The sequence below is a fragment of the Macaca nemestrina genome, chromosome 19 (genome assembly GCF_043159975.1).
Source record: "Macaca nemestrina isolate mMacNem1 chromosome 19, mMacNem.hap1, whole genome shotgun sequence".
NCBI lineage: Eukaryota > Metazoa > Chordata > Mammalia > Primates > Cercopithecidae > Macaca > Macaca nemestrina.
In genome coordinates, this window is record NC_092143.1 from 43,738,036 (window position 1) to 43,765,643 (window position 27,608).

Sequence of the window (27,608 nt, forward strand, 5' to 3'; positions counted from 1 at the left end):
ACCTTGACCTTGTAGAACACCCATCATCTGAAAGTCCAACGTGTGTTCACACGTATTTTCCTGTGTAACTTGGCAGGGTCCCAGAGAGGCCTAAAGTGGAGGGGGTGGGAGGAGAAAGAGGGCAAAGTCAAGGTCGCAGGAAACCCAAAGGGAGGTGCAGCAGCCCCAAGACATCTGAAGCTGAGCTGTGCATGACGTCAGAATCCAAGGATCTATCCTGGAACCAAAATACTGAAATGGATTAGTGTGTGGGCAGCAAGGGACATTCACAACTGCCTAGTCTTATACAAAAGAAGAAACTGAAGCTCAAATAGGGACCCGGCTGCTTCGAGGTCACATCACTAAGCAGTTGCAGAGCAGAGCTAGGATTTTAACTGTAATTCCTGCCCCAGAGGGTTTTGGCCTGCTCTCTGCTGACCACACACCTGGGTCCTTCCCAGCCTTTGCTCCTCATGCTCCCGGCCTTTCTCTGCTCCAACTATGGCCCCCTCACCTGGCATCTGCTTTCCTTTCTGCCCCGTGTAAAGTCCCCAGGGCCAGCAGCAATGGACTCAGCTTCCAGAGCCCTGCCCATAGCACTGGGAGCCCTTGGCGCGTGGGTAGAAGAGGCGTGCAGACAGCACACTCAGAGGCTAGCCAGCTGTGCAGCAGCTTAATGCCTTCTAGAACAGACGCCAAAATATCCCCAGGAAGGGCCAAAATATGGTACCACTTAGCCCAGTTATCCACACACAACCTCTTCAATAACTAGCAAAATCTAAACTATTTCCACTCTACTAGAGGAGATGGCCCCTTTGGGCAGAAATGCTACAAAGAATAGTGCTCTCGTGGGTTGATGCGTGTCCCACCCTTCCACCACAGCCCCACCCTCCAGGGAGCCATCCAACACCAGCAGGGGACATCTCCTGTGAAGGCAGCCTGAGGCCATTGGGAGTATGAAACTCAGTAACGCGTGGCCTAGTGCTGTTTATGGGAGACAGGTGATTTATTTTATTATCTAAATTTTCAGTGGTTTAATAAGGTTTAATAAGCCTCCCAAGAAGTTTTCGGGCTCAGGAAATCGCCTGTAATAAACACAAGTAGTAAATCCTTTATTTTGAACATGAAAGAGGTGTGCAGCTTTTCTTAAAAGAAAACAAGTCTCCCCCGCTCCCTGCTAGTATATAAAGGATGAAAAAATAATTAAAGAACAACAGCTTGAAGGGGCACCATTTGATTTGCCTGCCCCAGACTTCCATGGCCAATCCGGCCAGGGTGCCAGCCATCTGCAGTGGCGCCCCTCTCCATTGGTGTGCCCTGCCAGCTTTTGACCCTGCAGTTGCACCCTAGCAAACTGGAACGAGCCCTCACTGTGTGACTGAGGCCACGCAGCCCCATAGGGAACCCACTTTTTCTGTCTTTCCTGCAAGTCCCCTGCATGGTGCATTAGCAAAAGCAATGGCCTCAGGGACGATGCAGGCTCCACCACTGTCATCCCATCACCTTGCTTTGTGACCTTAGCCTCACTTCACTTTAGTCTCCTCATCTGTCAGATAGGCATAACTCCACCTGGCCTGCCACCAAGGAGGTGAAAGTGCTTTGAAAGGTAAAAGGCTTCAAGCCACCCTTGGATGAGGGGATGAGGGCAGTGGGCCTGGCACATCCACTTCAGACTCCCCCAGAGGCCTCAGGCAGCCTCTACATAGAAGAAGGGGGTCCTCTAGGTGTGACTGAGCAGCTCTGACACTCATGCACCCCCAGCCTCAATCCCACAGCCACTTCCATCCCCAAAGCCCAAGTGTGAGGCTTTCCCTCATTCTTCCTCATCGATCTGCCCATCCCTTGGGCTACCCTCTTAGGTACTCTTCAAGTCCAGCCTGGAGAAGCCCACCCTGGCTTTTGCCCTACTCTAAACCTCTGTGGTAATCTTAGACCTTGTTCTAATAAAATGAAACCAATGCTGGCGTAGAGGAGATGGAGTGAAGGTTGAAGAGGTGGCGATGATGTTGGGGCTAGAGGTCAACAGGGGACACAGCCTCATACTGGGGCAGAGACTAGGTGACCAGTCAGGATGTTTGGGACCTCTGTCACTTAGCCGTTCTATGACCTTGGGCAAATCAATTCACCAGCAGGAGCTTAGGTTTCTCATCAGCAAAATGGGCAAAATAATTCCTTGTATACACAGGGATCCTAGGAAAACATATGAAGAAAAATGTCTGTGAACAAGCTTTCCTGAAAGTAAAGCTCAACAGGCATGTGACATTGTTAACCCAGGGGGTTTCAGCAGAGAACCATGAAGTAGAGACTTGAGTGACCGGTTGCAGAAAAAAACACTCAGACCCCTAGGTGTAGGGGCAGAGAAAATCCGTCTATGACTGGGATGAGAACCCAGGGGTGCCTGCTTCCTGGGTCTGGCTTCTTCTGGGCCATCACTTCTCTTGACAAGGGAGTTGGACATTGCAGGGAAAGAGGAGGGGGTGCACAATTGTGTGAGGTGGGAAGAGCCTGCATTCCAGCTGTAAGGGAACACCTGAATGGCCATTGCCCTTAGCAGGGGAAGAAAGCTCAGAGCAGATTGCACAAAACCCCTGAGGGGCTGAGTAGGCCAGGCTCAGCTGGGGACTGCAGGCTCCAGGCATGTCCTGGGAGGGTGGCAGAGCAGGTGGGGCCAGCTTCACCCAGTGTGGGCTCTCTGCCTGGGGTGCTTATGGCGGGCAGGGCACAGGCTAAAAGTTGAAGTAGCCCTGCCCAGCCTCCCAGCCCACATGTCTGGTTCCAACCTCTGGGGCAGCCAAAGCCCAGGGGCATTCCAGGGCCAAGGGGTGTGACCGCCTTGCTTGGGGAAACTGCCAAGGGTTGGGTGGGTGCGCCCAGCGGAGATCTAGGGCTGGCCAGCTCCTTGGGCCAAGTCTCCCACCCTTTACCCTGCCCTAACCCACCACCCCTTTGTGGATTTCAGTGCCTACAGACCACCGGGAGTAAAGACCTGCTCAAAGAACGCAGGTAGCTGCTGCCCAACCTCATTCCCAGATCTGGAGAGGAAATCCACATCCCTTGTCACCCCGTGCAACACACCTCCCACCCCCACCACAGCCACTACTTCCACCAGGTGGCTGTGAAGCTCCAGGCCTGGGCATGGGAGGAGCTGGAGGCTGGAGACTGGGTGGGGACAGCTTCCGGGATAGTGGGATTCGGTTGGCTGGGGCCAGCTTGCCCGGGGGATTTGGCAGATGGAACCACCATCCTGAGCCCAGATTTGCTGAGCTGAGCAGGATTCAGGGAGGCGCCGGACTTGTGGATCATAGCAATAGAATTGCACCAACAGTTCTATTCTTGAAAGGCAAGAAAGCAATGGGACTCAAGCAGAAATCCAGTTCCCACCCTGCTGTTTTCTAGCTGCGTGACTTGGAGCAGGTCACTTAGCCTCTCTGATTTCCATAACAGGGACCATAATACCAGCAGAAGAATGAAATGAATTAATATAAGCACCTTATGAATGATAGGGCTCTGTTCAAGTGTCAGGTGTCCCCACAGCAGAGGGCTGGGGCCATCCCACTGCCTTTTGTGATTTCAAAGCTATCCCCTTTGTTTATGTGAACCAATCTCATTCATTCAGTGTCTACCATGTTCCTACTTGCTGGCATCCTGGGAGTAATACACAAATACAAGAAATAGACCCTGCCTTGAGGCCGGTCATCTCACTGGGGGAATGGGACTTCCTAATAACCCAAGAACTTCAGGCTGACTCATTCCACTCACATACCACTCAGTGAGATCCATGCAATTACTTCCCCATTTCCCAGATAAGGAAACTGAGGCAGCAGAAGTATATAATTTGCCTAACACCAGCACTTCATGTTCCTAGTAAAACTAAGATTAGAACACGAGTCCTTTACTAGCCAGGCAGCCTTGCACCTAGTTGGAGCCACTGTGGTCTAACAGAGGAGGCACAGGCTTGGGCATTAACCCGTTTACACAGGAGGTTGAGAATTTTTTTGTGAAAAATCAGACCTTGGCGATGTCCTTGAGCAGCTGGCTATACATAACTCCCACAAGCTTAGCGTTCCAATAATGGAACACTAGGCATAAATGGGTTAAAACATCCTAGTTCTAATTCTAGCTCTGACACTGATTTGCCGTGTGGCCTGGGGCATGGCCTTCATTCTGTGCCTAATTTTCTCATCTGTAAAATGGACGTAAAATTTGTACCAGCCTTGCCAAGCTCTTTGGGTTAGCAGTACCTGAGACAAGGAGGTATGAAAACACCTTGGAACATGGTGACGCCCTGGACACATGCCAGGGGAGAGCCCTGGGAACCTGTAAGGACCCTTCTCAGAAAGTGTCTTCAATAGTGTAGATCTCTGCAAAACTGTGCAGAACACAAATTGGTTTCTGATATGGCCCCATCCCTACGAAAACATCCATAAGGGTGTCCGCATCCTTCCTGGACTTCACAATTGCTAGCATTGGTTGAGCACTGACTAGGTATCAGGAGGCAATTTGTATGCGTTACCTCATTTGATCCTCATAGCAACTCATCCCCGTTGTACAGATGAGGAAACCGAGCTCAAGGAGGGTAATTACCAAGTCCCACGGGTCATGGGTGGTGAAGCGAGGATGTCAACCCAGGCTATCTGAGAGCAGGGACCTCACCCTCAACCTCCTCAGTCAACTCCAGGCACAGTGTCGGCGCCAGCTGAGAACAATGTGTTTGATCCCACTTGGGGAATCCAGGTTAAGCCTATTTTCAGAAGGGATTTAAAGCTTTCCAGATCCATTCCGGATCCAAATGATGCAGAGCATGTTCTTCCTGCCCCCTCTGCCCAACGAAATTCTTTCTACTCTTCACAGCTCAGACAAGGCCCCTGTTCCTAGAAGCCTTCCTTGACCCTCAGCCCACAGGGATCCTATGCCTTTCTGCCCATACCACTCATTTGCACTCTGTACTGAGCCCCTCCTTCCTCCTTAGTCACCTGGCAAGCTTGGGTTTCAGCCCTCTCTGCTCATCCCTCTAGCCTGGCTCTGATTAAACCCCTAGACTAAGAGTCAACCTCCAAGGAGAAGGGTCCAAATCCCCCCACCCTTGGATTTTACTTTGCAGGGGGCAGCATGGTGAAGGGGAACAAATATGAGCTTTGGCAACAAACTCAGCTGGGTTCAAATCCTGGCTCAGACACTGGCTGGCTGGGTAGCAATGGGCAAGCTACCTGCCCTCTCCATACTTGTTTCTTTATCTGTAAATTGGAGATGCTGATAAAAGTCTATATCTTTCAGAGTTGTGTTGCTTGAGAAAGGATTAGAGGTGTGATGACTGACATGTGACAAGTGGCATTCAATAAATGGTAGCTATTATTGCAAAAGCTCACTAGCTTGCTGACCTCTTGGTAGGGAGAGAGGGGAGCACAGTCTGTCTCTGAGAGGATAGATGCTCTCATTTTACAGTTGAACAAACTGAAGTCCAGAGTGGGAAGTGCCACTTTTTCAGACAGGGTTGCTTGGACCTACCTGGGTTCTAGAACCTTCCACTGAAGGCAGAGGCTCAGGGGAAGTTCTCTGGAATAGTGGCCACATCTAAGAAGGTTTCAACTCCGCTGCATTCTTCTTTAACCTCTTTCTTCCATTTCTGAGCTCCTCATCTCCTCTTCCCATCTTTCCCCTTTATTTTTATCTGTGTGTTTTTTTCTAGCTCCTTCCTACCAAAGGTTCATAGTTCACATCAAGCCTCTTCTAGCTGTTGAGTGTTTTGTTTTGTTTCTTGTGTGTGTCTGTGTGTGTGTATTGAATTTTTTTTCCCTGCATGTTATTCTTGGAGACAGAACTGCCTTAGCTTAGATGATGGGAGGCAAACGGATGGAAGGCATGGGGGCAGGGGCATGACATCCCCTTTGGGACACTGCTGTCTACTGGCCCACCAGGGCCTGGGAATCTTAGGGTCACCAGGGAAGCTCCCAGCATGCAGGGTGGGGACACTTCTTCCCAAAAAGACAATGAAACAGCAAGTGGCAGCCCTTACCTCCTGGCCGCAGCATACCCCTCCCACTCCCTGCCTCTGAGGTTAGTCTCCTGCCTGGAAAAACAGCCTTGAGCTACCATGGTTACATCTGTTTCTCCAGAAATGGAACAAAGGTCACAAACCAAGGCACAGTGAGAAGTCACTGCTGGGCAAACCAGCCTTCAGGTCCAGGGTCCCCATCGTCAGACCCACTTTGCACTTCTGGATCCTCATGGTCATGATGTGTGTTATCAGATTTCTCATGACCATCCTATCACAGGATGAGAAATAGAAGTCCAGAGAAGTGGAGGGGCCTCCCAGAGTCACACAGCTGTGGTTTCCTGATTCTGAATCTCAGGTAGACATTGCTCCCAAAGCACAGAAGATCCGCACTTAGCGTAGGACAACCACATGCCATTTCTCAAAGTGCTCGGACGGTTATCACAGTGGGACACTGATCACCAACACGTGGTCTAACGGGTTCCAGCTCTTCTATTTTAAAAGGCAGAGTAAAGCTTAAGGAATGGTGGGAATTTTCCCTGAAAAGCATTTTAAAACATTTTCATCTCTAAAGGAATAAGCCGTTAGCAAGCAAGAAAACTTGGCTCTCGATAGAGAACTAATTTCCTGGGGTTTTACTGACTTTGGCTTTTTACTCAACAGTGGAAGGGTCGTTTCATTTACACACAGTCTTTTCAGATGAGAAGGCCCCTTTGAGGGTCAGGACCCTGTTACCTACAGGGTGGCTTTGTGAGAATTAGAAAAAGGTGTCACTTCCTCAATACGTTTACTTTCATCTATCAAAACATTGTTGTAATACACGCATTTTGTTAAACTGAGACATTTAACTGCCATCTGCCAGAAAATTATGATAAATATCAAAAATCTATAATGTCTGTGAAATAGTGCCCCTGGATTATTATCTACTACTGCATAATAACACAAAAATGTAGTGGCTTAAAATGAGAATAAACATTTATTGCCTCATAGTTTCTGTGGATCAGGAATTTGGGAGATACTCAGCTGAGCAGTCCTGGTTCAGTGTCTTTCATGAGGTTGCAATCAAGATGTCAGCCAGGGCTGCTGTCATCAGGCCTGACTGGGGCTGAAGGATCCACTCTCAAGGTGGCTCACCCATTCAACTAGCGAGTTAGCATTGGCTGTTGGCAGAAGGCCTCATTCCTCTGCCTTGGGGACCTCTCCCTAGGGCTGCTTGAGCATCCTCACAACATGGCAGCTAAGGACAGCCCTTGCCATAGAGCTTCCACCAACTTTGTGTCAGGACTGTGCTAAGCATTTAATGATATGATCTGCCCTTGAGCAGCTTACAATCTAGCAGAGACACCAATCATTACAGTTCAAGGTAGAGTCAAATAAATGACAAGAATCAGGAGACCAAAGGCTGGAGAGATGGAGCCTCTGAATTGAGGGATGGGGAAAGGGTTGTCTAAGTGAGACCTTGAAGTGTGGATGGGATGTGGACCCCCAGAAGTGTGAGATGCTGTATTCTCCAGTCAAGAGTTCAGCATGAACAAAGGCATGGCAGCTGAGAACAGGGTGTATGTTTGGGGATTGGAGAGTAGGGAGTCCAAAGGTACATTTGGGGCACATTGGAGGGGAGCATTGTGGCCACTCAGTCCATCCAGGTGACCACCCACTCTCGGCTGTGCTCAGAAAGTGGGATGGGAAAGGCTCATTGAGCCACAGCTCTGTCTTCTCCTCTCCCCTTCTCTTCTTACCCCCGGCAGAGCTTTGCCAAAACCACCACCAAAACTTACACAGAGTAGTGGAGGCTGTCTAGGGACCGAGCAAGGGAGAGGACCCCTCCCCAACCCTATGAGAAAGGCAGTAGCCTGGGTCTGGGGTGGTCTCCACATTCCAGCCCCTGAGGCTGGCCAAGCCTGCCTGGAGGGCTCCAGTCTGCCCTCCCTGCCCTTGACTGCTTGGCTGTCCCTGGAGGGCAGGGCTACCCAAAACCTTCCCTCCCTCCTCCACAAAGGCATCCCTAAGCACCTCTGAACCTGCAGTCTGGGTCACTCATTAGGCGTTAGCAGAGACTACTGGCCTTTCTTGGTTACTTTTGTGATCAGAGGCAGGAGCTGCAGTTGGCTGTGGTTGGGAGCATGACCTGAGGAGCCAGACGCAGGCTCAGGTCTCTGTGCCCTCACTCATCCTCTGTGCATCAACTCTTAGTGGCTTCATTTTCCTCATCTGTAAAATGGGAATGATGATAACAATAGGAGCTAAATGCTTTATTGTGAGGACTGAGTAAGCCTAAGGGCAGATGACAGTCCTGACTTCTCTTTGGGAAACCTGCTGTTTAGGGAGAGGATTTGACCTGAAGACAGAAGGTGCTGGCTTGGCCTGCCCTATCCTCCCAGTTCATTTCATGGGTCCTGAGTATCTGAAGCAAAGAGCTTGGGGCCAAGGATGTGGGACAGGTATCTGATGGGTCCCCCTTGCTCATTGCACAGATGCTCATACCACACCTGACTCGAGCATCCAAAACTAAATGTAGCTCAGACTTGAGGCCTCCCCTCTGATCCAGGCCTCCAGGGGCTGCTTGCTGGCCCCCAGCCCAGCTGCCCAAAGGCAGCCCCCTTGGGGCATGGCAGCCCCAAAGGAGCCCGCCGGCCTGCAGCCATGCAGGCAGCCGTGGTTTCCTAAGTCCTCTGCATTCCCTTGGGTGCCCACCACTACAGTGGGGAGCCAGGGAAAGGAGGAAGTCACTAGGAGCTTCTCTCCTCCTCTGGATGTAGGAGGTGGCCTCAGAGCTCTCTCTGCAGCACAGCCCATTGAAGCCTCAGCCTGGGGACACCCTCCCTGGTCAGAGAGAAGGAGGGGTGTCCATCAGCTAATTCTACACAGGCCCTCAAGGGATCTGAGTGGATATGGTGCATCTGAGCCCCCAGAGAAATGCAGAAGTGGAATGGTTTGTCAACAGACAAGAACCATGTTCAACGGGGTCACTCAGAACAGAACCTGGCCCTTCAGACCAAGGGCAGCTTGGTGGGGCTGCCCACTTTGTGCCACTGTTCCCACAGCCTGGTACACTGTTCTCCACATCCTCCCATGCTGGATCCTTCTCCTCTTCTGGGTCTCTGCTCAAATGATACTTCCTCAAGGAAGCCTTCCCTGTTGACCCTGGGTAAAGCGCTCCCCTCCTCTCCTCCCTTACAGCTCTGTGGTAGATAGCTGGATGAGAGATGGAGAGAAGCGAGGAGATTGATTAGTGGCTTTAGGTTGTTTCCTGTCATTTGCTTTTCTTCAACTTTTTCTTTTGAGATACTTTTTTCAGCTACAGTTGTCAGAGATGACACAGAGACATCTCATGTACCCTCTATGCAGTTTTCTCCAATGGTAACATCTTGCAAAACCATAGTACAATATCAACCAGGATATGAACACCGATAGAATCAATACACAGAGCATTTCCATCACCACAAGTATCTCTCTTGTTGCCCTTTTATAGCCACACCCACTTCCCTCCCACCACCACCACCACCTCCTTAGTCCCTGGCAACCCTCATCTATTCTCCATTTCTGTAACTTTATTATCTCAAGAATGTTATAGAAATGGAATCATGCCATATCTAACCCATTGGGATTGGCTTTTTTCACTCAGCGTAACTCCCTGGAGATTCATCAAGGCTGTTGTACATATTGAGAATTGATTCCTTTTTATTGCTGAATAGTATTCCATGGCATGGACATACCACAATGTTTAGCCACACACCTTTGAAGGATGTCTAGGTTATTTCCAGTTACTCACTATCATGCATAAAGTGGCCATGAACATTTGTGTGTGAGTTTTTTGTAGACATAAGATTTCATTTCTCTGGGGCATATGCTCAATAATTCAATTGCTGGGTCATATGGCAGTTGCATATTTAGTTTTTTTAGATCTGCCAAATCATTTTCTAGAATAGCTGTACCATTCTACCTTCCCACCAGCAATATATGAGTGATCCTTTTCTCCACATCCTCACCAGCATTTGGTGTTGTCAGTATTTTTTTATTTTAGCCACTATCCTATGTATGTAGTGATATCTTATGATAGTTTTAATTTGAATTTCCCTAATCACTCATGATATTGAACATCTTTTCAGATAAGATGGCTTATCTGCATCTGTATACTCTGGTGAATCTTGCTGTACATTTTTATCACAGTTGTTATATCCCTCTAAGCTCTGTTAGAGCAAAGGCCTTCTTGATTTGTTCTCTGTGCATCCCCAGAGTCCAGTACAGAGCCTGGCATGGGGAGACTACCCAATAATATTTAGAGAATGAATGAATGGACTGCCAGGGTCTCTGGCCCTTTTAAAGATGAGAAGGTAGGAAAGCAGTGAGGCCTTAGCTCTGGGAAGCCTCCTGAGCACCTGGCCTGTGAAATTGCTTAGGGAAGACCTGGGCTGCCCCGTGGTAGAGGAGAAGGTGAGGGCAGGGGAGGGGCACCCAGCATCCTCCATGCCTGCCACCTCCCCAGTGCCTCCAGGTCACACTCACACTTTATGAGCCGGCACTTCTCACTCCTCCCCTCCCACTGCCTCTGCCTTCCCAGGGCAGAAACATCCAGAAGATAAATGCGTAAGGATCTCCAGAGCTCTTCCCACTGGGGCATGGGGCTTTAGGATTTGTTTTCCTTTTTGTTTTCTCCCCACTTTATTTGTACCAAGATAAGGGCCAGGGCTTTGCTAGGATTTATCTAGATGGGCCATGTTGAAGCTTTGCTATAAGTGGAAGAGCCCTGTCAAGCTTGTCCGACCCACCTTATTTTATTGTTGTTGTTGTTTTGTTTTAGGCTTTTAGCAGCCTGAAGCCATAGTTTTTAGTTTCTGTCTCTAGTGATAAGCGGAAAAGAGGGATGAGGAAGGGGCTTTACTGGCCCAATCAGAAACAGAAACTAACAACCCATGAATGTTTTCTCTCCTTGGATGCCCCTACCTTCCCTGGCAGATGCCGCATTTTGTCCCGGTTGACTATGTTCACCTAGGCTGTGAGCTGTGCTTCCTAAAGGAAGGGATGCCAGTTGTCCTCTGTCATGCCCTGCTTTCTCCTGGTGGCTGCTACTGGCCATACTTTACATATAACATATATAATGATAAGGTGTCTCAGAAGATGCTTCTCACCACAGGGGTTGATATTTTCATGAGGCTAACAGAATATAGACATGAAAAATTAACTAACAATGGACTAGAATTTATATTTATATTGCATTATATTTATATTGAATATTGCATTTATATTTGTATTGAATTTAAATATAGGTGAAATCTCTCTCAGATATACACATATAGGAAGTTAGTGTTTTTTTTAAAAAAAGATCAAGATTTACAAATGGAAGGAAACTTCAACTACAATGAACGAGTAAGGTCAGGAAGCAAAACATACCACAGAGCCCCCATTCACTTGCTGAAAATGGGCCACGAAATTTGTTTTAAGCTTCCTAGTAGCCAGTGCAAAGTGTAAGTCTGTTACAGAGTCAGAGGATTTGTGAGACAAATCAGAGCATCTTCTCAGCAGAAGCACTGCGGTCCTTGCCCCACAGAGGTGGGTCCTGTTCCTGTAGCCAAGGCAACAGCTGGGTTCATGTGGCTTTTCATCCTGCAGTTGTATTCTGCAGCTGCATGTTGGCAAAGTGGAAATCAGTAAAACCAAGCCTGAGAGAAGCCTTGCAGCCTTTAGTGAGTAGCTGACACCAGCTGCCCAGTGAGAAGCCTAACTCCAAGAGTCTTAGGGGTCCAGAGAAAAGCCCCAGCCTGTAAGCCAGGCTGTGAATTGCAGGTGAGATTTGGCAAAGCTGAGAGGTAGGAGGACTGGCCTCGCAGTGGAAAGGGAGCCCTTATGCCAAGAAAGTGGCTCAGAGTCCTAGAGCTGAGACCCCTCCTGGGGCCACGCTCACTAACCCAGTCTTCTCTGTGTGTCTCTGCAGGGCTCTGGCTGAGAACATGGCCAATGACATTGATGAGCTCATTGGCATTCCCTTCCCCAACCACAGCAGTGAGGTCCTGTGCAGCCTCAATGAGCAGCGGCACGATGGCCTGCTGTGTGACGTGCTCCTGGTGGTGCAGGAGCAGGAGTATCGGACCCACCGCTCTGTCCTGGCTGCCTGCAGCAAGTACTTCAAGAAGCTCTTCACAGCTGGCACCCTAGCCAGCCAGCCCTACGTCTACGAGATTGACTTTGTCCAGCCTGAGGCTCTGGCCGCTATCCTGGAGTTCGCCTACACCTCCACACTCACCATCACTGCCGGCAACGTCAAGCACATCCTCAATGCAGCCAGGATGCTGGAGATCCAGTGCATTGTGAACGTGTGCCTGGAGATCATGGAGCCTGGGGGGGACGGAGGGGAGGAGGACGACAAGGAGGATGACGATGATGACGAAGATGATGATGATGAGGAGGACGAAGAAGAGGAGGAGGAGGAAGAGGAGGATGACGATGATGACACGGAGGACTTTGCTGACCAAGAAAACTTGCCTGACCCCCAGGACATCAGCTGCCACCAAAGCCCTTCCAAGACGGACCATCTCACAGAGAAGGCCTATTCAGACACCCCCAGGGACTTCCCTGACTCCTTTCAGGCTGGCAGTCCTGGCCATCTGGGGGTGATCCGGGACTTTTCCATCGAATCTCTGCTGAGGGAGAACCTGTACCCCAAGGCCAACATCCCCGACAGGAGACCCTCCTTGTCTCCATTCGCCCCGGACTTCTTCCCACACCTCTGGCCAGGGGACTTTGGTGCCTTTGCCCAGCTGCCTGAGCAGCCCATGGACAGTGGGCCACTGGATCTGGTCATCAAGAATCGGAAGATCAAGGAGGAGGAGAAGGACGAGCTGCCCCCACCCCCACCGCCACCCTTCCCTAATGACTTCTTCAAGGACATGTTCCCTGACCTGCCGGGGGGCCCTCTGGGACCCATCAAGGCGGAGAACGACTACGGTGCCTATCTCAACTTCCTGAGTGCCACCCACCTGGGAGGCCTCTTCCCACCCTGGCCCCTGGTGGAAGAGCGCAAGCTGAAGCCCAAGGCCTCTCAGCAGTGCCCCATCTGCCACAAAGTCATCATGGGGGCCGGGAAGCTGCCGCGGCACATGAGGACCCATACCGGGGAGAAGCCATACATGTGCACCATCTGCGAGGTCCGCTTCACCAGGTGCGCATGGCAGCCCTCGGGTGCGGGGGACGGGGCCAGAGGCCATGGGGACAGCAGAGTTGGGCAGAGAGGCTGGGGATGGAGACAGAGACCCAGATGGATCCCAGACACATGCAGGCTTGCGGCTAGTAGGGGTGCTAAGCATCACCTGGTGCTGTGACTTTCAAACCCTTTTTAGGGGCTGCAGTATTTTCTCAGATAAAATATTAGGTGGAAGCCCATGACATAGAGCAGGTAAGAGCGGGCTGTTCTGGCTGGGAGGGAAGTGGGGCGCCTCAAGCACCTTGGTTGCTTGGCTTCCTCTTCTCCTTCCAGCCATAAACTTGTGGAACCCAGTTTGAATGGATGGCACTCCCCGGATGGAGTGCCGCCCCTTCGTTTGATTTGGAGAAGCAGCCACTCACCTTTATTAAGCCTGCTCTGCATGCCAGGGGCCATCCTAGGCACCTTAAATACACTCTTGCCACAGCCAGGCCCTGGAAAGATGGGGAGACATGGTTGGCTTTGTTTACGACACATCTCCCAGTGGCTAGCTGACCTGTGCAGCTGGAAAATAGCAGAGCTGGGACTGGAATCCCAGTCTCTGTGTAACAGCAAAGTCTGTGACCGGTAGACTGCAGAGATGCTTGTAGGTTCTTTCAGTCATTTTTGGGTCAGACCTAAAGGCTGGGCCTCTTTTTATGTTCTCCTATTTGCCTTTCCATTTGAGGAAGGGGGGCAACTTTATGCTGTTATAAAACTTGAAATTTGAAATCGATACATTATAAACCTTTCATCTTTCATAGACTCCGTCCCTTTCAGCAAACGTATGTTATATGCCTACTCTGTACAGCAATTTGCGCAGTCAAAACTGATTGGCGGGTTGATGTGGGGTCAGATCTGCCCGCTGCCAGCTTTAGATAGGCCTCACTTTTGGAAAATATGGCCCGTTGGTGCTATCTGTGGTTCCTGGTGCGAGGCTGATCTTCTCAGCCATGTCCACAGGTGGGGAGGGCTCTGGTGGGTGGCCTGGCATCAGGGTTTGGTTGTTTTGGTGTATCCTATGTGTACAGAGCCTGGCGATGCCTGCCCTGGGACCATGACTTACTAGACTAGGTCCCTTCCCCACACTGCCACTGTCCCTCTCAAAGAACTCACCTTGAGAGCCCCACACTTACGCCAGTGGCGCTGCTGCCCCACTTCCTCTTGGAGATGTGTCTTTGGGAATTGCTGACAGCTCATTCTTTTGATTTTCCTCAGTAGGCCCAAAGCTTTGGCCTGAGAACACAGTGCAAGGTTGTGAATGAGACTGGATATCAAATCAGGGACCATGGTTTTCCAGGAAAAAAAAAAAAAAATATGAGTCCTCTAAAGTCATGAGACTATTTCCAAGGTGGCCTTGGGGTCCTGCTCACAGCTGCTTCTGTGAGGGGAACCCCAGACAGCATCTGTCCCAGATGCTTCCAGTGACAGTGGAGGGAGAATCTGCAGGAGCAAAGGGGCAGGGCCTCACAGACGCAAGATGTGTCCCCTTGCCCTTAGCAGTGAGCTAAGCCAGCCACCCAGCAATGCTGACGGCAGGATTCTCTGCTCCTGTTACTCCCCAGAGCAGAAGGACCTAAAGTTCCTGAGATTCTCCTCCTCTTGGATGTCCCTCAGTGACAGCCCTGTCACCCCAATGCCACCACGGGTAATGCTGCCCCCTGCCTCCTCCTGAATTCACCTTAGCCCCACAGAACCAGGCAGAACACCTGAACAGGGCTTGGCAAAAGCACAGGAATGACCAAGGGAGATAAGCCAGCACACCATGTGAAAGCCAGATTCAAGTACAGCTCACCCATCTTCACAGGGGGCCTGACTTCAGCCCGAGAGTCCCAGCCCCTGTATATGACTTTAAGGATGCCAGGAAGCTCTTCACAGGCCAGATAAGGAAAGCTAGCCATGTTATCAGCCTGGAGTGCTCTGTCCTGCCAACACAGGCTCCACCTCCCTCACTGCCCATGCCTGTCCCCTTGGCAGATGGCTAACAGGAGCACCTCTCCCCTCAGGGGATACCAAGGCTAGTGACTCCAATTCCAAAAGGATCTGTGTCTCAGGACATCGCATGGTGGCCCCGCTGGCACCCTGAGCCCCCATCTCCCTTCCTTCCCCACTCCCTTTTCTCTGGGCCTTCCCCACGCACAGCCTTCTGTGAAGTCCACGCCAGGTCTGGCCAGTCTGTGCACCCTGTTTTAAGGGAAGGTTTTAACCTTGCATAGTCACTGCAGACAGACTTCTCACCCTCTGAACCCTGGGACATTCTCTGGGAGTGGGGCCTCCTGGCTTGGGGAGCAGTGCTGTGTTGTATAGGAGGGTGACATTCCAGGTTCCTCCCTCCCAGCACATTCCTGATGGTCACTTGGGGTGGCCTCTCTGTCTGCAGTCCCCACTCCTGGCCAGATAGGCAGTGGGGCAGCTCTGGTCATCCAGCCATCTGGCCTTGGGTTACTCCTGCTCCAGAATGACGGCCATCTGGCCCCAGGCCTGTCTCCAGCTGAAGCCGCTGCATTCCAGCCCCCCAGCACCCCCGCCGCTTGTTCCCACCGGGCTCTGACTCTCCCGAAAAAGATCAGACAAGCTCTTGGGTCCCTCTCTTCCCAGGAGGAGAGAAACCCCGAGCTGGGGGCAGGCGGGGTGGAGGAGATGGCTCCAGCCTGCCTCACTTCAGAGCCTTTATTGCTCACTGTGGGCTGTGGCTGTCCTGGTGGAACACTCCCCACTCTCCTCCCCCTCACATTCTTCAGAATCACTGGGCCTTTGCTTCTCACCTCATCTCTGGAACTGCCCGGCAAGGATTCTTTTCCGTGCTTGAAGAGCCCCAAGAGTGGTCTGTTCAGGTTGAGGTTTTCCTGTAACTCCCCCCGCGGCCAAGGCTCCCTGCACCCTTCCCACCGGGACCTGCTTTTAGGCTGAATTCCCCGATGCGATTCCTAACACCTGCCCCTTCCACCCGGAGGCTCTTCAGCAGCCACTTAAAGCAGCGATGGCTGCCTCATTGATGTAGAATTCCCAGACTCCCTTCCAGGGCCACGCCACTTCCTGAGACTGGGCCCTGTCGTGTCCCTCTTGTCCCCACAGCAAGGACCCAGACATGCTGCCCTCAAGTCCTCCTATCGGACATGATTTCTCCTTCTGGAACCCAAGTCTTTCCTTCATCACAGCTGAGCTTCTGCCCTGGCAAAGCCCCGTCTCCTCCCTCCTTGATGCTGGGGAGAGCTCGGGGTCCTGTGACACCGCCCCCGCCGCCCCGCCACGTGGGGTGCTGGAGAGGCCTGCTCTTGCCCTGCGTGGTAGCCCTTCAGCCCAGGCTCTGAGTCAAAGCCTCCCAGATGCCAGCTCCCAGAATGTCCACACCCCACGGGGATGTACTCCTAATGACCTCAGCAGCCACAACCAAGGTGGAGGACATGGGAATCCTTCCAGCAGAGCCCCTCCACCCCTAAGACCCTGCCTGCTGCTGTCATTCTGTGGGTCTAGAGAGGAGGGACAGAGGCTGCACCACAATGGTATTGTCTGTTCTTTGGTGTCAGGAACCTCACCTCTGAGGCAGCTCTAGATTTCAGCCAGTCCCACCAGGTGTCCCACCACTGATCTGTTGCAAATATGAAATCTCCCTAGGCAGGGCCTCAAAGACATCAACAAAACTATTTCTTCGGCCCCACACTGTCCCTTCCTAGCTCTTGTCACCCCATAACCACTTGGGCTCCCTCTGCCTATGCACTCCCTCTGTTTAGTTCAAAGACAGCGTTTTCCTCCTGGGAAAGGCTCGTGCCTGTGCTGGCCAGAGAGGCAGCTCCTCCTGTCCCTTTCAGGTCTGACTTGGGACATAGAAACAGCTCCAGGTCATAGGGCAGAGGCAGTCTGGACCAAGATTACCTCAGATCCTCTTCGTCAGGGGTCCTTTCCCTTCTCTTCCCAGAAAGTCTGGAAGCCAGGAGCCAAAGGTTAGGACGGCAGGGTTCAGCCAGAGGTGATGCCTAGGACGGGCCTAGAAGAACAGGGAGCATGTGATCTCAGGAAGATAAAGCATTTGTTCTTCATGCATAGGGACACTGCTGTGCTTGGTGGGTATTTTCCCTGCCCATGGACATCCCAGGTGGCCCCACACACACCTTTTTGCCCCATCTGCAGCCATCACTGCCAACTGGGCCTGGCCCTGGGCCCTGTGAAAGCCTCTGCATCTTCCGCCTCTTAATTCCCACCACATGGGTCCTTGATTGCAGACCATAGAGACTCCTGCCGCCCCCAGCCCTTCTGTTAGGAGCTCCCAGACAGCATGGCTGGCGGGTCTATCTCCTGGAGCCCCTGCATCCTCTCACAGCCTGGCTCCCAGAGGTGCCCCAGCCATGCCTGATGGGGACAGTAGTGGAGGCGAGAAACTGCAAAATGAGAATAGACTGGCCCAAAGACAGCAGAGGTCCCATGGAGGGCACACCGTCCTGGGCGGGGATGGACGACCTCTGCACCGCAGTCACTCTCTGACAAGGCATGCTTTCTGGTTCCCGCTGAACCCCGAAGGCTGCACATTTTAGTCTCCACCCGCCTCCTCCTGTGCCAGCCGAATGCTGACCACCCCTGTGTCCCCACAGCTGCCTGCGCTCCAGACGAGCCAGCAGCCTAGCTTTTGTTTTCCCTCTGTTTGTAGTCCTCCCACTCCTGGCAGCTCTGGGAACCCTATTAAGATAATGTAATGGCATTAGCAGTGGTAGCAGGAAGAGTGTGTCTCAAACCATCGGGTTACAAGAAGTCCGGGTGGAGGCTGCTGGGAAAGCATTATCCTGATTGGGAGCCTTTCTGGAGGCCACAGACCTCAGGCCAAGGCCCTGCAGCCCTTTTCTTTGATTCTGGGAATGAGCTCATGAGGACTCACACGACTTTCCCGACGATGAGCTCTCCAGGCTGGAAGCGGGCGTGTAGACCAAGGCTTGGGTGCATATGTCCTTGGCTGTCCCTGATGCAGAGAGATGGAATGAGATGGCAGACAAGGGGACCAGGGCCAGAGGGGAGAATGTTGGATTTGTAGTCAGGGAATTCTGAAATTGGCCGCTCTTGTCAGTCACCAAACATGCAGTAAGCCTCCCCTCTATCTACATTCATTGTTGTGTGTTGTGCAGAGTATGAAAGAGCATCCCACAGGTTCTCATCAAAGCAGGTACCAGAACCCTCCATGCCACATGCAGGGAGGAGTGCTGGGAGGAGGAGAGCTGGAAGGAGGACGGCTGGGAGGAAGGGGCACCCTGGCTCTGGGCTTGACCTTCTGGGAGGGCCCTAAGGATGGAACATCAGTGTCCAAGCACAAGACATGCACACACGGGGAAGGAGCCAGGGTTTACCAGGCATCCACCCAGTAATGTGGTGGGCTGTGCACTGGGGAACCAGCAGTCCAGTTCATACCTGCAGGTGTTCAAAGATGCAGGGATGCCCAGAGCGTGGGACAGTATACCATGGGGGGCAGGCAGGAAGCTGGCAGAGGAGATGGCAGTGAGCTTGTAAAGACCCCAGAAAGCCATGCTGAGGGGTAAGTGAGCACACAGGCCATTGGACAAGGGGGCCTTGGGAAATTTTAAGTGGAACCACCAGACCTCCATTGCTACAGAGAAGTAACTAAGAGCTCAGCTCCTGAGATTCCAGCTAGAACATATTCCAGCTTAAATTCACGCTGCTTCCACAGGTAGATTGAATATGTGAAGGGGCAAGGAAGCCAGCCAGCCAAACAGACTCCAGAAAGAGATTTGGTAGAAGCCCATTACCCAGATGCAAACACTCATGGAGCACTTAGAGGCCCCAAGGATGCAGCCCAACCCCCATTTCAGAGATCAGGAAACTGAGGCCCAGACCAGGGAAGGGAACTGGTCCAGTTCTTGGAGCGTACCCGGCACCACCTCCAGCTCCAATGCACATGTCTTAGTATCCACAGGAAAGGTCAGTGTAAAGAAGGAGGCTGTGTGGCCCTAGGACACCATTCCCTCTTTGGTCCTTGCTTTCCTTATCTTGGAAGTAATTAGATCAGTGTTTTCAAGGTCCTGAGACATGTACTGCTAATAGTGTAGCTTACTGGGCCCACTCACTCAGACCATGAATCAGAATGTGGTAAAGTGTGCCTGGTAAACTAGATGATCCTCTGGAGTTTTTTCCAGAACTGGCTTCTCATGAGCTTTGCCTACTCTTCCCGCCCCTTGCCCCCATTCCCACAAATGTCTCCGTTAGGGAAAGCTCCTGCCCAGGGCTGAGTTCCTCCCACTGGCATACCCTAGTCTTCTGGCCACAGCGGCAGAAAGCTGGCTAGCTACTGGTACCCTCTCTTGATTGTTCTGGTCTGCCCTTTCTGCAGCAGTCCTTGTAGGCCTCAGGTTGGGAGTCCCAGGTGTGAAAATCCATCCTTCCTCATCCCCAGAATAGCTTACAAACAAACCACAGCCAGGTAGCCCCTCAGGTTCCTTTGCCCCTCACCAGCTGGATACCTTTGGGAAGCTCTTAACTTCTTTGAGCCTCCTTTCTGCCTGTGTCCAAGTGAGGAAAGTACACCAAATGTGTTGAATCTAGCTCACGCAAACCCAGATTCCCTCCATCTGCCCTGGACAATGGGAAGTGATGTCTGGTCCTAGGTTTAGCTCTGCACAAAGAGGTTAAATAACTTGCCTAAAGCCACCCAAAAAGTTGGTGGCGGGTCTGGAGCTACAACAGGGACTCCCAGACTCCTGGAGGGGCCCTATCTCTACACCATACCTTGCCTCTGAATAATGAACTCCCAGGGTCAATGAAGTCATGTATTTACCTGCCCAAAGCAGGTGTTCAATAAAAGGATATTGTAGGCACCTTCTCAGCACTTCTTACATACTCGGACCAATTGCCACAAAAATGGGACTTACTTTAGATACACTAATGAGAAGTTTGGAAGACATTTGAAGATTTACCACTTATATTGTCCATTGTTTGAGAGTGACCTAAGGGTTCGTACTACTAATTATGTGTAATAGTGACTTAAAAAAAAACCTACCTGGCCGGGCACAGTGGCTCACGCCTGTAATCCCAGCACTTTGGGAGGCTGAGGCAGGCGGATCACGAGGTCAGGAGATCAAGACCATCCTGGCTAACACAGTGAAACCCTCTCTCTGTTAAAAATACAAAAAAAAATTAGCCAGGCGTGGTGGTGGGTGCCTATAGTCCCAGCTACTCGGGGGGTTGAGGAAGGAGAATGGCATGAACCTGGGATGCAGAGCTTGCAATGAGCTAAGATCGCACTACTACACTCAAGCCAGCCTGGGTGACAGAACGAGACTCCATCTCAAAAAAACAAAAACCTACCTCAGCCGGGCATGGTGGCTCATGCCTGTAATTCCAGCACTTTGGGAGGCCGAGGTGGTCAGATCACAAGGTCAGGAGTTTGAGACCAGCCTGACCAAGACGATGAAGCCCCGTTTCTACTTTAAAAAATACAAAACTTAGCCGGGCATGGTGATGTGTGCCTATAATCCCAGTTATTCAAGAGGCTGAGGCAGGAGAATCATTTGAACCTGAGAAGCAGAGGTTGTGGTGAGCCGAGATTGTGCCACTGCACTCCAGCCTGGGTGACAGAGCGAGACTCTGTCTCAAAAAAATAAAAATAAAAATAAAAAAACCTACCTCCTAGGCTGTGGTGAGGAGTAATAAGATGATGCATTTACAGCCCGCTTAGCTGATTCTGAGCTGAGCCCTCTGCTAGGCCTGGTGAGGGAGCCCAACCAACCACCTAGCATCAGTGTTTCTGCCAGAGCCTGGGGGAATTTGTGGAGGCCCAAGACATACCCCTCAGGACTGGGAAGTTACATCACTCCAGGAGTACAGGCACCTGACACTTCCATTTTCACCGTCACAGTGCTGTGATGAGAAAAGAGGCCTTGACTCCCGGGCCTGCCATGACCCTCTGGGTGAGCTTGGCAAGTTCCCCAGCTGGGCCTGTTTGCCCACCTACATAGTGGAGGCTTTGCCTGGACCAGTGGTTCTCAGTATGGGGTCCGCGGACCACCACCACCACCAGCATGTGGCACCTGGTTAGAAATGCAAATTCTTTGTCCCTCTCCCCCATCCCAGACCTACTGATCAGAATCTCTAGGAGTAGGGCCCAGCACTGTTTTATTGAGTCCTGATTATGGTTCGAATGCATCCTTAAGTTTGATACCCACTGGCCTAAATGGTCTCTGAGGTCCCTTCCTCCTCAAAAATCCAATCATCTAGGTGAAATCTGGGTTACAGAGACCACAGCATGCTGGTAGGGGGTGGCATATCACAGCAGAGTACCATGTAGCCTGGGGTGGCTGGTGGGTTTGAGAAGAGGCAGGAGCAGTGGGATGTGGAAGGGAGGAGGGTGACCCCACTTCCCTTCCCCCGTGCCAGGGGCTCTCCAGCTTTCCTGTGAGCACAGGTGGGAGGACGGTCTATCCTCTCTGACCCTCCTCCCACAGTGCCTGCCAGTGTTCACGGGAATGTCCTTTTCTCTCCTGCTCTGCCCCTGGAGAACCATTTTGAAAATGAGAGCTGGTGAGACCTCTAGTGGCCAGGGGACACCAGGAGCCTAGGACCTGCCCCTGATGTCGTGGGATTATGTGAAACAGGGTTTAAATCTGGCCATCTTAGGGAGGACACCTGGACTCCACATCTGCTCTAACCTCAGAGCAGAGTCTGAAATTATAGGCAGATGCTCCACACAAGCCACACCTTCAGGGAGGAGGTAGGAGACTAGACACAGAGCTTCCTGGCCCATATGGCCCCACTGGGGAAGGCTGCGAATTATCCCAAGAGGAATTCTTGCAGCCCAGCTGCCTGTACCTCAGCCAGCTTAAGCTGGTTTACCCAATGCTCAGTCTTTATGAAAACAACCCCCTGATGTCAGTTTTCCTGTCAAGGCCACCAGGAGGTATGTGGAATCTAGCTCACACAGGATCCGGTTCTTTCCATCAGCCCTGGACAATGAGAATTGATCTCTGGCACCAGGTTCAGCTCTGGGCAGTGAGGTTAAGTAACTTGCCTGAGGTCACCACCAAGTTGGTGGTGGGTCTGCAGCTGGCGCAGAGGCTCCCAGACCCCCAAAAGTCACAGGCGCCCCACCCTACACCATACCTTACCTGTGAATAATACCACTTAAACCCCGAAAAGTTTGCCCTAGATTAGGCTGCATTCTTCTCGCACCTGGCTCTTTTGTAAACCCTGAAATTGTCTACAGACAAAGAGGAGAGCCCAAGGCTTAGGATAAGAAACCACCATGCAGGAGGTTTGAACAAGGTGTGCCCAAGCTTCTATAGCCTCCCAGATTAGTGCCAAACACAGACAGATCTCAACAGCCCGGGGGCTGGGATGGGACCAGGGACTTTGGGCCAAAGCATATAGATGAACTGGAGGGAAAGCATATGGTTGCCTGGAGAGAGTGGGTGTGAGATTAAAGTGCAATCCAGTATCAGCAGAAGTCGCTGCACTATCCGAGGACTAAGGTCAGAGCCCTGACTTCTGGCGAAGTGTCTTCCCAGTATGTGAGATAAACCCCTAATAGAGTGGGAGTTTCATGACTCTGAGCTCGGTATAAAAGGAGTTTAGGGGAGTGGGACTTTCCAGACACTGCTTTTTCCACATCCCTTTAATCCAGGTGAGTAACCATACCTGTCTAAGGTGGGGCAGCAGTTGAGGGTAGATCTAGCATGGGACCTATTTCTGGGGTTTGACTCCATGGCAGTAGGGAGCCTCGGCTGGTTCTGGAGGAAAGGGGAGCAGAAGGTTAGGAATGGCTCCTGGTGTTCCCTGCGGAACTGACCGCCAGTCTCTGCATTGCAGGCAGGACAAGCTGAAAATCCACATGCGGAAGCACACGGGGGAGCGGCCCTACCTGTGCATCCACTGCAACGCCAAGTTTGTGCACAACTACGACCTCAAGAACCACATGCGCATCCACACGGGAGTGCGGCCCTACCAGTGCGAGTTCTGCTACAAGAGCTTCACGCGCTCCGACCACCTGCACCGCCACATCAAGCGCCAGAGCTGCCGCATGGCGCGGCCCCGACGCGGCCGCAAGCCCGCTGCGTGGAGGGCCGCCAGCCTGCTCTTCGGGCCGGGTGGCCCGGCCCCCGACAAGGCGGCCTTCGTGATGCCTCCGGCACTGGGCGAAGTGGGCGGCCACCTGGGCGGCGCAGCCGTGTGCCTCCCGGGCCCCAGCCCCGCCAAGCACTTCCTGGCAGCGCCCAAGGGCGCCCTGAGCCTGCAGGAGCTGGAGCGGCAGTTCGAGGAGACGCAGATGAAGCTGTTCGGGCGCGCGCAGCTGGAGGCTGAGAGGAACGCGGGGGGCCTCCTGGCCTTCGCGCTGGCCGAGAACGTGGCAGCCGCGCGGCCCTACTTCCCGCTGCCCGACCCGTGGGCCGCGGGCCTGGCCGGCCTCCCTGGGCTCGCCGGCCTCAACCACGTGGCCTCCATGTCCGAAGCCAACAACTAGGCTGGTCACTGTCGACTCCAGCCCACCAGCCCTCCAGTCCTTCTCCCTCCAGGCCCGCTCTTCCCCACCCCATGGATCTGAACTTTTCATTTTAAAAACACAAAGGGAAAATGGAAAAAAAATAATAATACTATCAGTGATGGCATTTTCCCAGGCTCCTAAAGCAGCTGCCTCCTTTTGCTGTTCTAAGACGGGCATCTCTTCCCAAAAGACCAGGAGCCTGGGCCTCCCTCCCTGGCTGTCTCTCTGGCTCTCATGTAGAAATTTGCACCGGCCCAAGCCACACAGAACTGGATGCCCAGGGGCACTTAGGAGCTGGGTGGGTTACGAGGGGTCAGGGGGTGGTTGGCCTGGGGCCCAGCCCGATGGAGCAGGAGGAGGTAGGGGCTGGGCATGCACCTTGGTTAAGCCCCACCCCCTGTGGCAGAGTCTCTGCCAACACTCCTCTGAGGGCTCGTTTTCCAGTCTCCAGTGGCCCCGGGGTCTTTTTGAGAACTACCCACCTGCCACATAGAAAGAAATGCTCTGTTGGCAGGGGGGCCCCCTGGAACCAGTCAGGAATCAGGCTCTGGGAGGCCAGGGCCGTTTTTCCCCTTACCTGTCCTGTGACCTTGACAGGTCAGCCCTCTGTAGCTCAGTGTCACCCGGCTATAGAAGGGGCTGGTAACTTAGGTTTGCTCCCTCCACCTCTAAACACATACACACCTATCCCCCCAGAGAATCCCAGAGAAGGTAGGAGCTTTGTACTCCCCAAGTCCATGGGGAAACAGTTTATCTTTCTGGACTTAGTTTTATTACATCCAGCTCTATATTAGCATATTAGCATAGGTGAGAAATATGGCCAGACTAGACAGAGATCGGGGGTCAGGGGAGCTTCCGAACTTCACCAAAGCCCACAGGCAGGTCTGCGAACTCCGAATGCTACCTTACCTTCCCTGCAAGAGTTCGTGTCTGGACCCCTGGTGGCACTATTTAGTGTTTACCCCATCTCCAATGCCCCTTCCAAGGCTGTGCAGTGTCTTGGGGCTCTCAGGGCCAACATCGAAGAGATGGGGGCCACCTCTTAACACCTGGCAACTGTTTCCCCTCACCCTGATTCCTGAAAACAGACAAAATACATACCTGGTTTTCTAGGGTTTATCTGTTTGCTTTTTGAGTTGTGGGTTCCTCAGGGCCTTGGCATTGCTAACGATGGTCCCGTTTGCTGTGTGAGAACCCCCCTCAACCCCTTCCTCCTCCCTCTGGGGGTGAAGTGGGAGTATTTGGGTCCCTTTTTTAACAAAAGGGCTCAGTGCAGAGAAGTGGAGGCCTCTGAGGTTTGAAGGGCTCTGTGAGTTAGAGCTGTCACATGTTCTCCTGGTTCTTGAGTTTTCAGCAGGTCCTGAAAAGGAAGGCTCTGCTGGCCCCGCGCCTTCCTGAGCTTCTCTCCCCTTCCCTCCCCTCTCTTTTCTTGCCGAGTTTGCTTTGGTTTCTTAGCAGCCCAGAGAGGAGGAGGGTTCACCCCCAGGGAGGGCCCAGGGCTGGAGTCCCCAGTCTCTGTGCTGTGGGCACCAAGAGACTTCAGCTCTTCCCGTCGCCTTGGCTTTTTCCTGAGCAAACACACAACAAACAAAAAGGCCAGAGAAGAGCACAGACTCTGTCCCTCTCACAGCTCTCCGGAAGAGACCCCCTGATTCTTCGCACCACCGGATGCCACTCCAGCCAGCAGGATTGCTACACACGCCCTCTGTTCTCAGAAGTCATCTGCCTGGGCAGCCACCTCTCAGATTCCTGTCTTCTTTTCAGACACTTGCCCCAGAAGCATGCCCATGTCCACCAGCCAATGTGCCCGTGTCCCCCCCATCAGCCAAGCGATTGGGGCCGAACCAGACTTTAAAAGAGAGGAAAAAAAAAAAAAAAAAAAGGAAACATGAATAAATCGGAATCCAGTGGTGTTGGGGCTTTTGTTTTTATTTTGTAAAGGTGATGACTTCTTATAAACTCAATTTTTCAGATGACTGGTTAATTCTTTCTGTTTTTTCTTGGCTGCAGTTTGGAGTTGTACATTGTAAAATATCCAAAGATGTTGAGTACTGTACGATCAAGAACTTGAAGCAACTGGGTTGTCGGGGGAGGGGTGGCTGTGTTTTTGTTTTGCTTCAATTTTTTTTTTTTTTTTGATGTTTCGATTTCCCTGTCTGTCTGTGGGAGAACTTTGGAATTTTTTCTATTTATAACTCTTTTTTTATGTGATTGCTCTATGTAAAATGACACTCAGCAAAGTTTGCCTTAGTGATTCAAGGGACAATCTTCCATAACTTCGGTCGCACGCCACATCCCGCCGAGAAAAACTCGCAGCTAATTTTCTGGCCTATTTATTAAACAGTATTAATTGACTTGATTAAATTATATTGAGAGTCGCACTTCTGTGAGATGTGACTTCTGAAAGTTCACAGGACAGCAACAAGCCAGTCTTAAGGTTTTTGACTGTTGGGTGTCATAAACTTAAAATAATGTCAAAGACACCTTTACAAAGAAAAACAAAACCTTTGACCCTTATTTAATATTTTAAAGGACAGTGTTTTGAGTAAAAGTGAGCTATGCTTGCTTAATTTGCCTGGTAAGATTGAATCCCCCTTCCAATTGCCGTTTCAGTTATCCAGGGGTGCTTCATGGTCAGGAGGGCAGAACTCAATTCTCAGTAGTCTCTTACATTCCAGCTTTGTAAGGCATGGTTGGATCTTAAGCTTTGCGGCATCGGTGGGCCTGAGTGTGAGGTGTGCGTGTATGTGCGTGTGTTCACACACGTGTGCAGCTGCACCCCAGGGTGTGTGAGCAAGGGAAGTCCTACCGGTTCCCCAGCCTGACATCCTGAGTGGGCTCCGGCTGTCCCTCCTGCTCTCTGGGCCTTCTTCCTCTCACTTCCCGGCGCTGGCATTGGGCTTCTCCTCCCTTCTTCACCTGAGCCTCTTTCCCAAAGAACATTAGATCCTAAAAGAACCTAAGGTAAAGGAATATACTTCTGTCATTGAATGGAGTCAGCGCTACTTACAACCCACAGCCCAGACTCTTGGTAACATTGTTCTTCCAATTGTATCTCTGGATAACCAAGGGTCAACCTGGAGCCTCTTTTCTATTTTTGATTCCTTTCTTGCCATAGTAGGCAACTTCTATGCAGCGTTTCTTGGTACAGAGAAAAGAACAGATCTGAGTTTCCAATCTGGACTCCTCCAAGCTGTGTGTCTTCAGTCTAATCACCCCTCCACTCTGGTCCTCACTTCCCTCACCTCTAGTAATAAAGGAAATGGAGTAATCAGAGCTTCTCGAAGTTCTCCACCTAAACAGCCCTCAGCAGAGGGGGGCCAGCTGGTTGGCAAATTGGGGGCAGAACACTAAAGAAATAGCCCGAAGGAACCTATCTGTAGTGTAAACCTCTGAAGTCTCCTGTTTTGGCTTTGAAATTCATGTTTCTGCATTTTATTACATAACATATACGCATCTGTCTTAATATAAAAATATCGTTTTGATCAACTTGCCAGTTAAGTGACTTGCCTTTTCCCCAGAATCTTCTAGTGAAGTCAAAGTGTTTCTTGGCCACCCTACAGCTTTGGGAGGCCCCCAGCCTATGGCTGAGGGCTCAGGGTAAGCATAGCCCAGTGCAAGAAATGCAAGGCCAGCTGCTCGTCAAGATTCTGCTCAGCTCAGCCATTCTAGGATCATGTGGTCCTCATTCTGGGGGTCAGTGTCCACTGAGTGACATAGGTAGACACTGGAGAAGATGGAGAAGGGGTAGGGAACTGGGCCCAGTGGGCCCTGACCCTTGGGTGCTCCTGATCTCCTGTGAGTAAAATCTCCTTCTAGCCCTGGCCAGGTGGGAATTCTATGGAGCCTGGCCATGTGTGACCTGCCCCCTGGGGTTCCAAGGTGCTAAGGGAGCTCCTGATAGCAAAGGAGCCTTCAGTGGAGGGAAGAGGAGTGAAGGAAGTAGAATGAGGCCTCCGAGGACAGGCCAAAGAAACACGCGCAGCTTA

General features: G+C 51.7%; 1 protein-coding gene across 10 annotated transcripts in view; it reads left to right on the top strand.

The window, feature by feature from the left end:
• Positions 1-26,000, top strand: part of LOC105489374 (zinc finger and BTB domain containing 7C) — a 383,672-nt gene extending 357,672 nt beyond the window's left edge. For all 10 annotated transcript variants that reach the window (XM_071085396.1, XM_011754127.2, XM_071085400.1 and 7 more), the window contains 2 exons: positions 11,904-13,127; positions 22,947-26,000. In XM_071085396.1, coding sequence (XP_070941497.1) covers positions 11,920-13,127; positions 22,947-23,598 — 1,860 coding nt within the window. In that variant the 5' untranslated portion in view covers positions 11,904-11,919 and the 3' untranslated portion in view covers positions 23,599-26,000. The remainder of the gene's footprint in view (positions 1-11,903; positions 13,128-22,946) is intronic.
• The last annotated feature ends 1,608 nt before the right edge of the window (positions 26,001-27,608 follow it).